The sequence below is a fragment of the Canis lupus genome, chromosome 33 (genome assembly GCF_048164855.1).
Source record: "Canis lupus baileyi chromosome 33, mCanLup2.hap1, whole genome shotgun sequence".
Classification (NCBI taxonomy): Eukaryota; Metazoa; Chordata; class Mammalia; order Carnivora; family Canidae; genus Canis; species Canis lupus.
In genome coordinates this window covers 6,668,548-6,683,847 of record NC_132870.1, presented here as the reverse complement: position 1 = coordinate 6,683,847, position 15,300 = coordinate 6,668,548, and the positions used below count along the sequence as shown (strand labels likewise).

Genomic DNA, 15,300 nt, shown 5'->3' with positions numbered 1-15,300 from the left:
CTGGAGAGATTGTGGGTTGATTGTGGGAGCAAAGCGGAAGTCAGTGGTGAGGATTGGGGGTGGATGTGGTATAGAGGGAGGCTGAGAAGCTTTCAAGAAGGCACCAGGGTGCTTTGTCTCTTTACTTACGGTCTGTGTTCTCTCTGCAGAATGACATTTTCGAGTGGGCCAGGGACCACCGAGTCCACCACAAGTACTCAGAGACTGACGCTGACCCTCACAATGCCCGCCGGGGCTTCTTCTTCTCCCATATCGGGTGGCTGTTTGTTCGCAAACATCGAGATGTCATCGAGAAGGGGAGAAAGCTTGACGTCACTGACCTGCTGGCTGATCCTGTGGTCCGATTCCAGAGAAAGTAAGTGAACAGACACCATAGAGTTGTCCCTTGAGGGACAGGACCAAGAGACAGAGAGCACAATGGGGTGCAGTAATACCCAAGTAGTTTTCCTCATACCATTTACCTTTCTTGTTAGGATTTACCTCTGTTTATTCATTTCTTTTTTGCTTAAGTCCTCCCTGTTTACACATTTGTTTTTCATTTTAATTTTAAATCGAAATGGATTTCCTTTAAGCCCAATGTCATTTCCTTCAGACCAATCCCCATGACTGAGTTCACGGAATCTGTTTCTGTAGTTCCCCCTCCCCCCCCCCATTCGTGTTTCCCAGCAGAGAGGGGTAGGGGGAAGACTTGCTTTATTTCAGTGAAACTCCAACAGCATTGGGCTCTCTCTAGGGATCCTGCTTTGTCCTGCTGGAATTCTCTTGTAGTGAGGGCTCCCTCCCCCTGACTCCTGGAAATATTATACAAGTAGGTTTCTGTGTAACAGAGAGCCTCAAAGTGCTTTTGTGTACTAATGGTGTCAGCTGAGCATATTCAGTCGGTCAGCGTTTGTAGGGTAAATCTACTTTCAATAGGCACATGGAGAAAATTGCCTGTAATTGTGCTGGCAAATAGAGAGTGGCTACTTTTCACCTTTTATCCAGGAAGCTGGCATAGAATGTATCCATGTTGGCCTGGATCTGCACCGTGGACCAGTATATGAGCATTTATAAGTGGGCTTTTGCCCTAAAGTAATGGATGTATGTGCAAAGACAGACAATTTATGGATTGCGCTCTGGTTAGAGCCTAGAGATAACATGGTGAAAATGTGGTTACCAGAGACCATCTCCATGGACAAGCAGGAGTCATTGAGGACTTACCCAATAGAAACTCCTGAGAATAGAAATGGAGGCTGTACCTTTGTCTGACACAAATGATTCTCGTAAGAAAGGAAGTATGACTTAGAATTGTGCTTGCTTTCCTTTCAGTCTCTCTCTTTACATTGGAGTAGGCAACAGCTCTTAGTGATAAAGTGGCTGAAGGTGGAGACAGACTGCCTAGGATCAAACTCCGTGGCTCCTCCATGTGCAAGCAAAAGATCTGACCTCCCTTAACCACTATCTCCTACAGGTCTTATGAGGACACAATAAAGCAAAATGTATGGGAAATGGCCTGGCACATAGTTAAGAGCTTAGATCAGTGATAATTATTATTTTTATACAAGCCAGAGGATTCAGTATGTTTCCATCCCCTCCTTCTGTTGGTTTCCCCTGAGGGTCTTTGAGCGTCTCAACACAGCTCTTTCAGGTGGACACACCAGTAGTTTTATAGCAGAAAATAACAAGATGTTTTCAATTGACAGCTAAATGATTTGTTCATTTTGATTTTCACCACGGGCATAAAATATTAAAAGTCATTAAAGAACACTTGCAAAATTCAGAAAAGTAGGAAGAAAATAGTTCAGTCCTAACACACAAACACAGCCATCATTAATAATCTATAATGTATCTTCCCATGTCTTATCCATATATTTGATATATTTTGCATGATGGCAGTCATACTGCATATGTAATTTTATGTCTTGCCTTTTAACTTGTGATTATCTTGGAGGCACCATTGTTGAAGGCTGTGTGAGTTCACTAGTTGAGTGTCACAGCTTATTTAACCATCACTCTGTGACTGAATATGTATGTCATTTCCAATTCTGTGATATAAATGATGTTGCTATATAATTAGCAATGCTTTGGGACAATTAGGCCTTAGATTAATTTGAAGAGCTCAGAAGAGAAGGCAAGGGATCTTCTATTCTATTAATGAGAAGTGAGCTGAGTATAATAATCTGGGTTTCTCTCCACATAAAATGGAAGACTTTTATTTTTTTCATTTTTTCCTTGAAAAAAAAAGTGGTAATCTGATTCATTAGGTGTGTACTCATGGTACATATGTCCAAAGACTATTTCTAATTGTAGGCAGAAGAACAAAAACTATTTCAGCATGTTCCCTGAATAGTTATCTGAAAACATCTTTCATCACAGGCCCAGTGACCAAAAGGGACGTAGCTATCAGAAACCATCCACTCATATCATCATTTCATATATATCATTGAGCTTCTGCTAAGAATTGGTGCTAAAGATACAACCTTAAAGTTTGGTGTCTGTACCCCCCCAAACTTGCAGACCAGCAGGGAACCCACAGATAAATTTACAAACAATTATACTCTACTGAAAGTAGTGCTATAATAGGGTAGTACAGGGTGCCATGGGAAGACAATGCAGAATGGTGAGGGTGAAGGAAGACCTATGGAAGGAACTAGCTTCTAAGCCAAGACCTGGAAGATGACAAGAAGATGAAGATAGGGGAAACGACATTTAAAATATCTGTTAATACATGGAACTACATAGAGCCATTGAACTTTAGGGAATGACCTTGTGAATCATTCAACTCATGCCTTCCATTTTTCCTCTGGGAAAATGAATAAACAAAATGTAGATAGAAAGTTAGAGATAGTAGTACTGTCTTGGTCTTCTGGGACTGCTATAACTAGAATACCATAGACTAGGTAGCATAGAAACCAACATTTGCTTCTCACAGTTTTGGAGGCTGGTAAGTCCAAGATCAAGGTGCCACAGATCTAGTGTCTGGTGAGAACTCTCTTCCTAGGTCATAAAGAGCCATCTTCTTGCTATTTCTACACATGGCAGAAAGGAGGAAGAAGCTCTCTGGGGTCTCTTTTGTAAGGACACTAATCCCATTTGTGAGGCCTCCACCCTCATAGCCTAATCACCTTCCAAAGGCCCCTCCTTCAAATACCATTGCATTGGGGATTAGGTTTCAACATAGGAATTTGGGGGGACCCGAACATTTACTCTAACCACCTACATCTTAAATCATTTGCTCAATATTCTTTTGATTATACCTTGCTGTTTGAAAGGGGTTACAATGGTCTAAAGTATGAGTGAGTACTCATTTTCTTTGGTAATTATCCAGCCTGGAGAACATAGAGATCCATAATCTAAAATAAAGCTTAGAATCACTGCAGGGATCACTAAAGGAGAGAGCTTCCAGAATACATGGATATAGCGCAACAGTTTGCGTATTTCTACGTCCGTGAAACCACCTTTACTGGTCCTCTGCTGGTCAGGCCATGTGGAGGCCACAGATTCCTTAAAGATTGAGTCTTTGCACTTGGGGTGTGAGATGGAGTGAGGGTGGACCCTGTCATCCGCAACACTGCCACATGAGGTCTCAGCCTTGCTACCTACCCTCAGCTGAGCGGAGGACTCCCTCCCTGAGTAACAGGCCCAGTCTTGGGTCACTTTGGTGGCACACCTTACAGAGCTCATCTCCTGGTCACAATCTCTACCTGTTCCTCTGGGGTTCTCTGAGTGCACCAAGCCCTGTCCCAATTTTGGTGCCCTGGGTTTGCAGCTTATTCACTAATTTTAGTCCTGAGCCAGTACAAATGTTGCAGTTGGCTCATAAACTTGAACTTAACCAGCCTCATGACAACTTACCAAGAAAAATTCACTAGGGATACCTGGGTGGCTCAGTTGGTGTCTGACTCTTGAGCTCAGGATCATGAGTTCAAGCCCCATGTTGGGCTCCATGCTGGGTATGGAGACTACTTTAAAAAAAAAAAAAAAAAGAGGTTTGCCAGAGAGCCAGGCTCAATCAGCTTTCCTTTATACGGTGTAATAAAAGAGAAAAGATGGTGGCATTAAAGATAACAGGAAAAGAACACAATTGAAGCTATAGTTCTAGACTTTTCCTCTAAAAGATAATTTTACCAAGGCTATAATAACAAATAGTTAACTGGACTACTTCAGCTTTTACTCTACTGTCAAGCTGTGAATGGCAAGAAGACAGGCAATAGGAGGTGAGAGGGAGAGAAGCTAATTGGATCACATTTAGACTTTGGCAACTGAGCCCTGCCCTAGGTCATGTTCCTACAAGGGCTGTGCTTTTCCCCATGGGGTAAGGAGATCACAGGGCAAAAAGGCACATATCACCTGGAATCTTCTCCCACTTGTAGACCATGCCTTGGGGTCCTAGGAACCTGGAATTCCCTGCCCAAATGGCTCTGAGCCTACACAAGTCTCCCCAGGGCTCTGTCCTCCTGGTGGGAGGTGTGTGTACCCTAGTCCTGAAGAGTGGCCAAGATGCAATGTTAGCCTGAGGATGGGCTTAGATGCATGAGCTTGGGTGTCCACAGAAAGAGGGCAGAGCTAGGCGTGGAGAGAAAAACAGACCACAGGCTAAGGCCCTCTACCTCTGGTCTGAGCCCTCCGAATGTTGGGGTGAGCCTAGAAGGAGGCCACTCATAAGGTTGGCAGTGGTCTGTTGGTTAGGAGTTGTGTTTGTTTGTGTGAGCAGAATAGAAGTTTATTTCCCTTATATATAAAAGAATCATGAAGGCCCAGGTTATGGCAGCATCACAGGGTCAGTTGAGAACTGGATTCTTTATCTTCTGCTCCATCAACCTTAGCATATGACTTTCATCCTTCCATTTTAAGGTCCAAGATGATCATTAGAGCTCCAACCAGAAGGAAAATGGGGGTGCAGGAAGGGGGTAACTGCTCACTTGAGTCAGTCATCTTTAAAGAGCTTTCCTGGGAGACACACAGCTTATCCACATGCCTCTCAGTAGCCATGTCTGCATTCAAGGGGAACCAGGAAATGTAGTCTCGGTTGATGCATTGTACCCTTGCATGAAATCCTGGTTTTGTTCTTATGGAAGATGGTGTGAATTGATATGGGGTAAGAAATTAGCAGTCTTTCTCATAGTTACTTTATTAATTACTTAAGCAAAATGACTGGCCATCACAAGTTACTTAGTCTGACGTTTTCATTATAAAGCAAGTGAGTGGCCTTTCTGCCACCATTTTGTGATCAGAAGCTGGAATCTTGCATCATTTTTCCGAGATGGCAGAGTGAGGATAAAATCCAGAGATTGTTCCTTTTAATGCTTTGCTTATCCCATTGATTCCCATACTAAGATAAGAAATTTCCTTCGAAGTAGCATGCAGACACTGTCATATGCATTTTTGAGGTCATTGACAAGAATGCTAGTAGTCTAGTCCAGACACATGGAAACAAGGTCCTTGCTTCATTGCCACAGTGATGGGATAAGCTGAGAGAAAATAGATGGAATGATCCAGAAGAGTGAAGCAATTCTGTTTTGGTGCCCTAGGAAGGTATGAAAATGTATAAATTTTGCCATTCCAATAAGATTGACACTTGAATGGCTCGAACCTATTGAGGCCTACTTCATTTCAATTTCTCCCCTGGTCTGTTATCATTAGTCTTTTTTTTTTTCTTTAATGATGAATATCACATTTCTCAGTGACACCCTCTTTTTTTTTTTTTTTTTAATAACTTTTATGCCAATCCTTTGTCTAAACCCAACATACATTTCTGTGTTGGTGACAACACATAGCAAGGGCAGAGCAGTCAGACAAGTCTATAATTGACTCATCACTTCTCTATCTTGCCCCCTCATCTTCCATGTGGGAGATCCCCTAGGGAGAGGGATGAGTCATCTGGAAATTTAAAACCAATCTGACCCATCTCTGCTGACCAAATCCATTACTCTTTGATTAAAGTTCCATGTGGGACTTCTGGGGAGTGTCTCTCTATTCTGAGCCCATTTTCCTTGGGGACCTACCCTATTTGTTGCTAAGTTAATAGAACAATTCTTGTCTAGATATTAGTGACTTTGAGTGGCTGAGTACACTCAAGGCCTTAGTTGGTTAGTTGTATTCTGTGGAAAACTCTATGGAAATAATCCCCAAACGAGAGACCCTGGATGATGAGATATTCAAACATCTAGACATGTGGATGAGATATGGAGACAGACAAAGAGGCAGTGCCCTCTGAGCACAACCATCCTCTGCTACTCCCTTGGGTTGACCACTGCCTCTTTCACTTGAGTCCTTGATTGTCCTGCAACAGCAAAACCAAACTGACCCTAGGGTAGGCATCACTTGTTTATGCTATATGCAGAGTCCAGCTCTTTGGTATACTCTCTGCCAACTCACAATTAATAATATAAGCCATGAGCACATGACATTTCTCAGGGATTCAGCTTCCTCCTCTTTTCTGCATATATCACTTTTCACTCAACAACTGTATTCTGGGCACTCACTATATACCAGGAATTGTTCTAGGTGCTGAGGATGGAGTAGTCAACAGGAGAACCAGATTCTGGAGGACACTCGCTTCCTCTTTCTAGAGTTCCCCCTGTTTGGGTTTGGGAATGTGAGAAGGAAGCTCCACCATGCATCTGCCCTCTGCCTGACTGGGCTTCTCTCTCCATAGATGGTCACTTTTGCTGCTCTTCTTTCCATCTCTCCTGTTGCTCAGGCCCCATCCCATGAATCTGTTTTGGTTCACTTCCTCTTGTCTGTTTGCCTCTTTCTGTTCCCATAGTCCTTATGTCTTCACCTGCCAGAGGGCTTTGTTTCTTCCTTTGTGCCCTTCTCTGCATGGGGACATTTTCCCTCATTAGTCACACCGTGTTCTCCAGGCTCTGATATTCCTCCTGTTGCATAGTTTTATTAGAGAATAAAAGCCATGTAGCCGATTGCTCAAGCAGACTTTGTCTTCTTCTCAGGGGGGAAATGAGGATTTTTGGTCCTCTTGTATTCTTTCCTCATGTCATCATCTTGCTCTGATTTAGTCTTTCCACACGTTCCTTGTGTATCTATGTAAATATGCCCTCTCCTTGAATCTTGTCTTTCATTTCTGAGGAGCAATCTATCTTTGGTGAACATTTTGAGCCCTAGAATCTTCTTTCCCATTGTGTTCTCACCTCAAATCTTTGCCTCTTATCCTGGCGCTGCAAGAGTTTTGAGGATGAAATCATTTTTTCTTTGAATAGTTGTCCCTGTATCCAGCCCTAGTTGTCAGAAGTTAAAATTCTGAGTTTCTAAGTTCCATGGATATGATATAATCAGCTAAAGAAGTGTGAACTAAGGCAGCCCGGCGGGGAGGGGGGGTGGTGGCGCTCAGTGGTTTAGCTCCGCCTTCAGCCCAGGACCTGATCCTGGAGACCCTGGATCAAATCCCACATCGGGCTCCCTGCATGGAGCCTGCTTCTCCCTCTGCCTGTGTCTCCGCCTCTCTCTCTCTCTCTCTCTCTCTCTGTCTCTCCTGAATAAATAAATAAAATCTTTTTAAAAAAAGAAAAAGAAGTGTAAACTATGTTTAATTAGATTTCTTTTGTTAAAAATCAATGGAAGACATAGAAGATCCTTTACTCTTAAACTTTTGGCCTTTCTAAAGTGACTGATTACTATAGCCAAAGAACTCAATCGTACTCTGGGATACAAGAAAGAGATGATTCAATATTGAGGTTGCAGGATCAACGCCAACATTTCCCTATTTTAGTGGTTAAAAATTCAGGCGAGGGAGAAACCAGTGTGGCATATAATTCAACTGCTTGTTTTGACTTTTTAAAAATTTCCAAATCAAACTGTTATTTGTTTGCCTCTGTAAGAGGTACTTTTCCTATGAGGACTTTGTGAGCATTTGCCAATTTGCCTCTCTCCCGGTCTTCTTCCTTCCTCCCCTCCCCTCCTCTGTGGGCATAAAAATATATAACTTCATTAATAATATTTTTCTTTCCCCACATTAACCATTCCATTTCTTTTTTTTTAATATTTTATTTATTATTTATTTATTTAAGTCACAGACAGAGAGAGAGAGAGGCAGAGACACAGGCAGAGGGAGAAGCAGGCTCCATGCACCAGGAGCCCGACGTGGGATTCGATCCCGGGTCTCCAGGATCGCGCCCTGGGCCAAAGGCAGGCGCCAAACCGCTGCGCCACCCAGGGATCCCAACCATTCCATTTCTATGTGAAATTCCCCTGGCAAGATGAGGAGACAGTTTCTTAAATGTCTGGAATCTCAATACTTCACTGACTAGCGTGTTAGACATACTAATTGACAGGTATCAATGGATTCTGGAACTGCTGTTTGTAAAGTGGTATCTTAGTTTCATTGCTGATGGCAGTGAAGGCGTCTTCATATATCTTCAATACGCTTCAATAGCCAATAATAGCTGTCATTTATTAACCTCTTGTTATGTACTCACATTGTGTCTTTTTTTTTTTTAAGATTTTATTTATTTATTCATGAGAGACACAGAGAGAGAGAGAGGCAAAGGGAGAAGCAGGCTCCATGCAGGAAGCCTGATGTGGGACTTGATCCCGGGACTCCAGGATCACAGCCTGGGCTGAAGGCAGGCACCAAACCGCTGAGCCACCCAGGGGTCCCCCACATTGTGTCTTTTTACACATTATCTCTGATCTTATCAATAACTCTATCATGTAGATGATGGTATCTGGATTCTGGACTTGAATTCTCAATATTCTGGCTTCCTGTGGCCTCAGTTAATCACTGAAAAAGAATAGCAAATGTTTCCACTAAATTATTCTTTCTCTAGGAAAATACTACTTTACTACAAAGCTAAGAAGAAATTTTAGCTAAGTTTTAATGTAAAAATTAAGAAGTCAAAAATAGTTTGCTTCTATAGAAGTCAAAGCAAGATTAATTTTATGAAAGACATTTTGGTACAAGTATAAATTCTCAGTAATACTTAGATATTATGAATTCCTGGTTCTCTTTCTAGACCAAATAGAGGATCATCTTCTAATATTTTCTTGGAATAAAGAGACTTTCAGTTATGTATGTGGTTCCAGCTCCAAGGTTTCATCCAGGAGAGATAGCATCAATAATTCATATGAGAGGCTTTTATTTAATACTTATTTATTCTCTTAAAAGTTAGATGTATTACTAATCACTTATGAGAAGAAACCCCTTTTTTGCCTTTTCATTGTCTTTTTTTTTTTTTTTTTTACCAGAAGGGCAAAAAAGTGGGGGAAAGTTTTCATAATATAAAATTTATTTTCTAGTTATTATTTCCTCCAACAATTACTTTACAAAATTTTTCTAACCTCATAGCTCTTGGGATCCATACATCATTTTTCAAAAACATTTAAGACAGAACATGAGAATAAAATCCTACTTTTAGTACAAAATTTAATAAAAGTTCATCACAGAAAACTTAGCAATTGCAAATAAACTTTATAAAGGATAAAAGAATCCACAATCCTTCCATTTAGAAAGAAAAATCAGTTAAAATTTTGTACATCCTTCTAAATTTGTTTAAATGAATCTTGCTCTTCTTTTTTTTTACAAAACTTTATTCATACTCTATATGCTATAAGAGTAACTAAAATAACAAGAATTCCTGGGTGACTCAGTCAGTTAAGCGTCTGACTCTTGATTTCAGCTCAGGTCATGATCTCAGAGTCATGGGATCAACCCCCGCATCAGGCTCCACACTCAGGGTGGAGTCTCCTTGTCCCTCTCCCTCCACTATTCCCCCCCACCTGCCTTATGCTCTCTCTCAAATAAATAAATAAAATTTAAAAATAAATGAAAATAAGGAGAAATATATTTAATATTTGCCTTCTTTATTTTACTTCTAGTCTTTGTTTTCTATGTGTGTGTGTATTCCAGTTTCCATTTGATACTATCCTTCTGCCCGAAAAACTACCTTTAACAGTTCTTGTATCACATGCCTATTGGCAGTGAATTCTCAGGTTTTGCTTGACTGAAGGTCTTTGTTTTATCTTCATTATTTTTATTTATTTATTCATGAGAGACACGCAGGGAGAGGCAGAGACAGGCAGAGGGAGAACCTGATGCAAGACTTGATCCCAGCTCCCCAGGATCACGATCTGAGCCGAAGACAGATGTTCAACCACTGAACCACCCAGGCACCCCTTAGCTTCATTATTGAGAGGTATCTTTACTATACATAAAATTCTGGATTGGCAAGTCTTTTTCTTACAGATTAAAAGATGTCAATCCCTTGTCTTACACTTTGCATAGTCTTTAAGAAGTCTGCTATGCTGCTTCTTCTTATTCCTCTGCATGTAATATTTCCTTTTCCTCTCTGTCTTCAAGATTTTTTCATTATCTTTGCTTTTCAGCAGTTTGACTCTGGATATATAACTAGGGGTTTTTGTTTGGTTTGGTTTGGTTTTTGTTTGTTTTGTGAGGAAGCAGTTATCTTGCTTGAAATTCTTTGGGCTTCTTGGATCTGTGCCTTGTTGTCTTTCATTAATTTTGGAAAACTCTTGGTCATTAGCTCTTCAAACCATTTTTGGCCTTGTTTTCTCTCTCTCTTCTTCTTCAGGGACTCCAGTGGCATTTATGTTATACCATTTGATATTGTTCCACAGCTCATGGAGGTGCTGTTCTATTTAATTCATTCTTTTTAAACTTATATTCCATTTGAATAGTTTCATTAACATATCTTCAAGTTCACTAATACTTTCCTTAACTATGTCTTATCTGCCAACGAACCCATCAAAGGAATTCTATATCTCTGATACTATTTTTTAAGTAGAGCATTTGCATTTGACACTTTTATACCTTCTTGTCTCTCTGATATCTCCCATCTGTTCATGCATATTGCCCACCTTTTTCATTAGATCTCTTTAATATGTTAATTATAGTTAAGGTCCCTGATAGTTGCATCAGCTGAATCATCTTTGAGTCTGGTTCTATTATTGCTTTATCTCTTGACAATGTTTGATTTTTCTTACATTTTTGCGTGCTTTGTAATTTTAAATGATATGTAGGACATGTCTAGAAGAACCGAAGTACTAAAGTAAATATAATTTATGCTTGACAATGCCCACATCTATTCTTCTTTCAGAACATTAGTAGAGCAGGGGAGGGTGGCCGAGGGTGAAGGTTGAGTCAATTAGGAGTTAAGTTAGAGTTGGGTTTAATGTACACAGACTTCAGTAGATGGCTGTTGTTATTATATGCTTAGAGTAGACCCTTGAGTACTGGAAAGCCTTTCTAACTATTAATGCTTTACCATTAGCTTTCAGCTGTCCCTGCATACCTGAACCACAGAGGACATGTCTCTCTATGCTCTGGCCTATCCCAAGTAAGGGGGAGGGGGGACTTCTATTGCTTGCCTCTCTATGCTCATCTTGTTGTAGGGGTTTGGGATTTCTTTGTTGTCCTGACCCTGTATCAGTCTTAAGTAAGCCCTGTGTACCTGAAACTTGGGTTAAGGCTTCTTGAACATTCTTGCCTCTCACCCAGAGGTCTCTGCTTTGGAGCAGGGCAGCATCCTGGGCACAAACCAAGGGACAGAAGGTTTTTGCTTCCATTTCTCCCTCAGCAGCAGTGGCTCTGCCTTATGTCTAGGTATGGGGTGAGAGTTTCCTACTTCCCCCTCAGAGACGAGCAAGTTTTGTTTCTCTTATTCTCACAGAAGCATTGGGCTTTTGCCTGGTCCTAGAGGCAAAAGGTTTTCTGCCCTCCTCCAATGGCTTAATATTTTTACTTTGCAAGAGAAGTCCCTGGGGAAGAAGTCAAGGCTTTGTGCTTGTCTTTCAGTGGCAGCTGGTCACCTCCTGCATGTCTACATGGTGGAGGGGCGGCTCTCTCCGATTTCCTACTTTGCTCTGACTTTCTTGTGAACACCTAGTACAGGTCTATAGAAAACTATAGAAAAGAGCTGGATGATGAGTGCAAACTCCCTTGTGTCTGAGGCTTTAACCTATTCCAAATTGACACACTTAGCCCACACTTGGCCTTTAAGGATTCATTAAATTCTTAGCTGATTTCTTCTCATCTACTAAAATGATGGCCACATCTTTTATGCTCTTCCAAGTGAAGCAGTTCATGGATGGACCTATCACTCTTTGGAATTCAATTCACTTAGTTGCCTTATGACCTCATCTCTCTGATGGGCTCAAAAGAAGTTATTATTTTGTATATTGCTCAACTTTTCTCATTGTTCTTATGGAAACAATGTTCTCTTGTGACTTCCTACATTCTAAGTGGAAGCAGAACTCTACATCCTATTTTATAGAACCTGCAGTTTTTGCCTAGTGGAATCCTTTGGAATCTTTCTAGTTTTAGTGCCTGCTTAATATTTCATTGTGAGGATGAATCATTATTTCTGATGAACATTGAAAGATTTTTACCTTTTTATCATTAAAACAATGCTGAGATGAATAACATAAATTTTTTATCATACCTATGATATTTTCCTTTGGCAAAAAGCAGACTAGCTGAATAATATGTAAATTTCTCAACTTGCAATACTCATAGCATAATGGATTTGCAGATCTTTGATTACTAGTGAGGCTAAATATGTATTCATATGTCTTTTTGCCATTTGCCATTGCCTTTTTGCCATTTGCCAAAATGCCTTTTGCCATTTTGCCACATGCCATTTGCCATGACATACAGTTATTTTCCTTACAACTCCAAATCCACCGTTGGCTGAGGACAAAGATACCATCTCTTCAGCTCCTCCATCCATTTTTGTTGAAGAAAAGAGATCTAATTAAGTTAGATGCCAAAGCCCACTTTCCTACCCAGAATTCTCCACCTTTCATAGAACAGAAAGGCAGAACAGCCACAGATGAATCTGGTTCTAGACAGGCAAATTCACACATGGAGCATTTACATATTTCTTGCTCCTACTTACCATGGTGCTCTGAGCTGGGATATACCACTCAATAAGTGGTAATAGTCATTTTAGTGCTGATTTGATTTGTGGAAGACTCTCTTTCTAAAGAATCTGGCTACTACTAAGCTAGAATGAGAGCGATGTAGAAGTCATTTAAACAGGAGGCATCTGGGGATCCCTGGGTGGCTTAGCGGTTTGGCGCCTGCCTTTGGCCCAGGGTGTGATCCTGGAGACCCGGGATCGAGTCCCACATCGGGCTCCAAGCATGGAGCCTGCTCCTCCCTCTGCCTGTGTCTCTGCCTCTTTGTGTGTCTGTCATGAATAAATAAATAAAATCTTTTAAAAAATAAAATAAACAGGAGGCATCTGAAGGCACAAATGCATATATTTAAAGTAAGACATAAATTGGTTAACTGGGAAACAAATCCATTAGTTACTGTCCAACCTGTAGTTCTTGCCATGAAATTATTTACGAGGTTAATGTCCTCGTGAAAGTGATTTTGTGAAAATTTGCAATGAGGCTGAGTCCCTTTTTAAAATTGAAAGAGTGTTACTCAAGCAATTTGTAAAATTCAAGTACATTTTTTCTGTTACTGATGCAAATTGCAAATGGCAATATATTATGGAGACCCCTTGTCAGCTGACAGTTGAAGTGAAAATATTACCTTAAGTAATGAAGTTGTTGATGGCTGTTCTGTTACTCAAAATGAATATTTAGATTCTTCATGTGCAGGTTGTCATGTCAGAGCTATTAGATTTTCCTATGACACAATTTATTCTAATTCCTCAGTTTCATTTCATCATGTTATATCCTACTGAATGTGTTGTGGAATGATTAGGTTGAGAGACATGAGCTATTTGTTTTAGCCACAATTTACACAGGAGCACTGGAGAAATCACACCCTTGCTAAGCAGCCCTGGTTAGGATGCTCAGCCATTTTCTCTATTCCTTAAAGTGCAAAGGATTTCCAGAGACAAGGAGGGGTCCTCAACCATGAGGCTGCGCTACAAGACGTTTTGTAAATTGCATCAAAGAAGCATATTGAAAAGTAACCCTTCCTGGAATGTCCTGTTTGACTTTGTTATGTACTCACTGAAACCACTCTTCAAAGTGCCTCTTGATGCTGCATGCCCCTTCTAAGCCCTGGGAGATATTTTGAAGGTCAGAAGAGAGACGCATAGCAGCGGGACTTGGCAATATTATACAAAGTAACACTGACAGCATTATATATATATATATATATATATATATATATATATATATATATGAATCATTATATATATTATATATAATGATTATATATATAATCATATATATATGGTGTGTATATATATATGGTATATATATATATATACCATATATATTGGGGGCATTATGTAAAGTAATAGTTGTGCATTCAAAAACCAAGCCATTTTTTTTAACCATGTGAAGCATAGGGAGAATATAATCTATATTAGCATTGGGTTGTTTATTCATTCATTTATTCATCTGATACAAGGAAGCAGCTACGTATGGAGAGGTAAAACAGCATCTTGGAATCAAAAGAGCCCACTTTTGGCCTTCTAGACTTCATTTCCACAGCCATAATATGGTGATAGTGGTGATATCTACCTTACAAAATTATTGAGTGAATAAATTAGGTAATGTGTGTGAAAGTGTCCATCACGGAGAAGATGTGCAACAAATATTTGTGTCATTAACCACACATGAAGCATTGTATGGAAGCTATTCCATTTACGAAGACCTTAGTTCTAAGACCCCGCTCATGGGTCCATTTTTGCCCGTAAGTGCAAAGTGACTGAGAGAGGCTTAAGTTACCAGTTTCCAGATGTTACCTACATAAAGAAAAACATAAGTGAGCCCTTCAAAGCTTTAGACCAGGAGTACTCTTCTCTTCTTTACATTCCATTCTACATTTTCCCCCACATGTGGCCCTCCTGTGGTTACAGTACCCTCCTTTGCCACCACAAGAGGCTCTGCCGATTTGGATGGCCCTGAACCCAGCGACTTTGAACCTGGGGAGCCGCCCTCACCTTACAGCAGACTCATGAGCTCTCTTCACCATGTTTAGGCTTAAGTACACTCAGAAACTCCTGGCCTTCACCAGGATTAACAAAGTTTAGGCCAAGGGATATCATTTGTTGCTGGTAACATGCAGCCACAACCCCCCAAAATTGCCCTTTTCATTTCACCAATCCCTGTCCCTTTCCTTTTTGATGACTATTTGGTCTTTGGCCTTTGGGAGCCTTCCAGCTCTTTCAGGAGCACTCTGCAATATTAGGCATTCACTTACCTTCAGTTTTGAAAAGTTATTTCTACTTTTGTTTCCATCATGACTGTGTGTCTCCTTTTTTTGCAGCATTTTAAATGCACTCACCACCTTTGCACTTTTCAAACTGATGATGTTACTGATGTTCACAAAATAGCTCATCTCTGAGCACAAATCCAGCTACCGTCCCCCTGAGT

At 40.5% G+C, this 15,300-nt stretch overlaps 1 protein-coding gene across 1 annotated transcript in view; it reads left to right on the top strand.

Moving 5' to 3' along the window:
- The window catches only part of SCD5 (stearoyl-CoA desaturase 5), a 150,102-nt gene that overhangs the window by 111,965 nt on the left and 22,837 nt on the right, over positions 1–15,300 (top strand). The window contains exon 3 of the mRNA XM_072810183.1: positions 150–355. Coding sequence (XP_072666284.1) covers positions 150–355 — 206 coding nt within the window. The remainder of the gene's footprint in view (positions 1–149; positions 356–15,300) is intronic.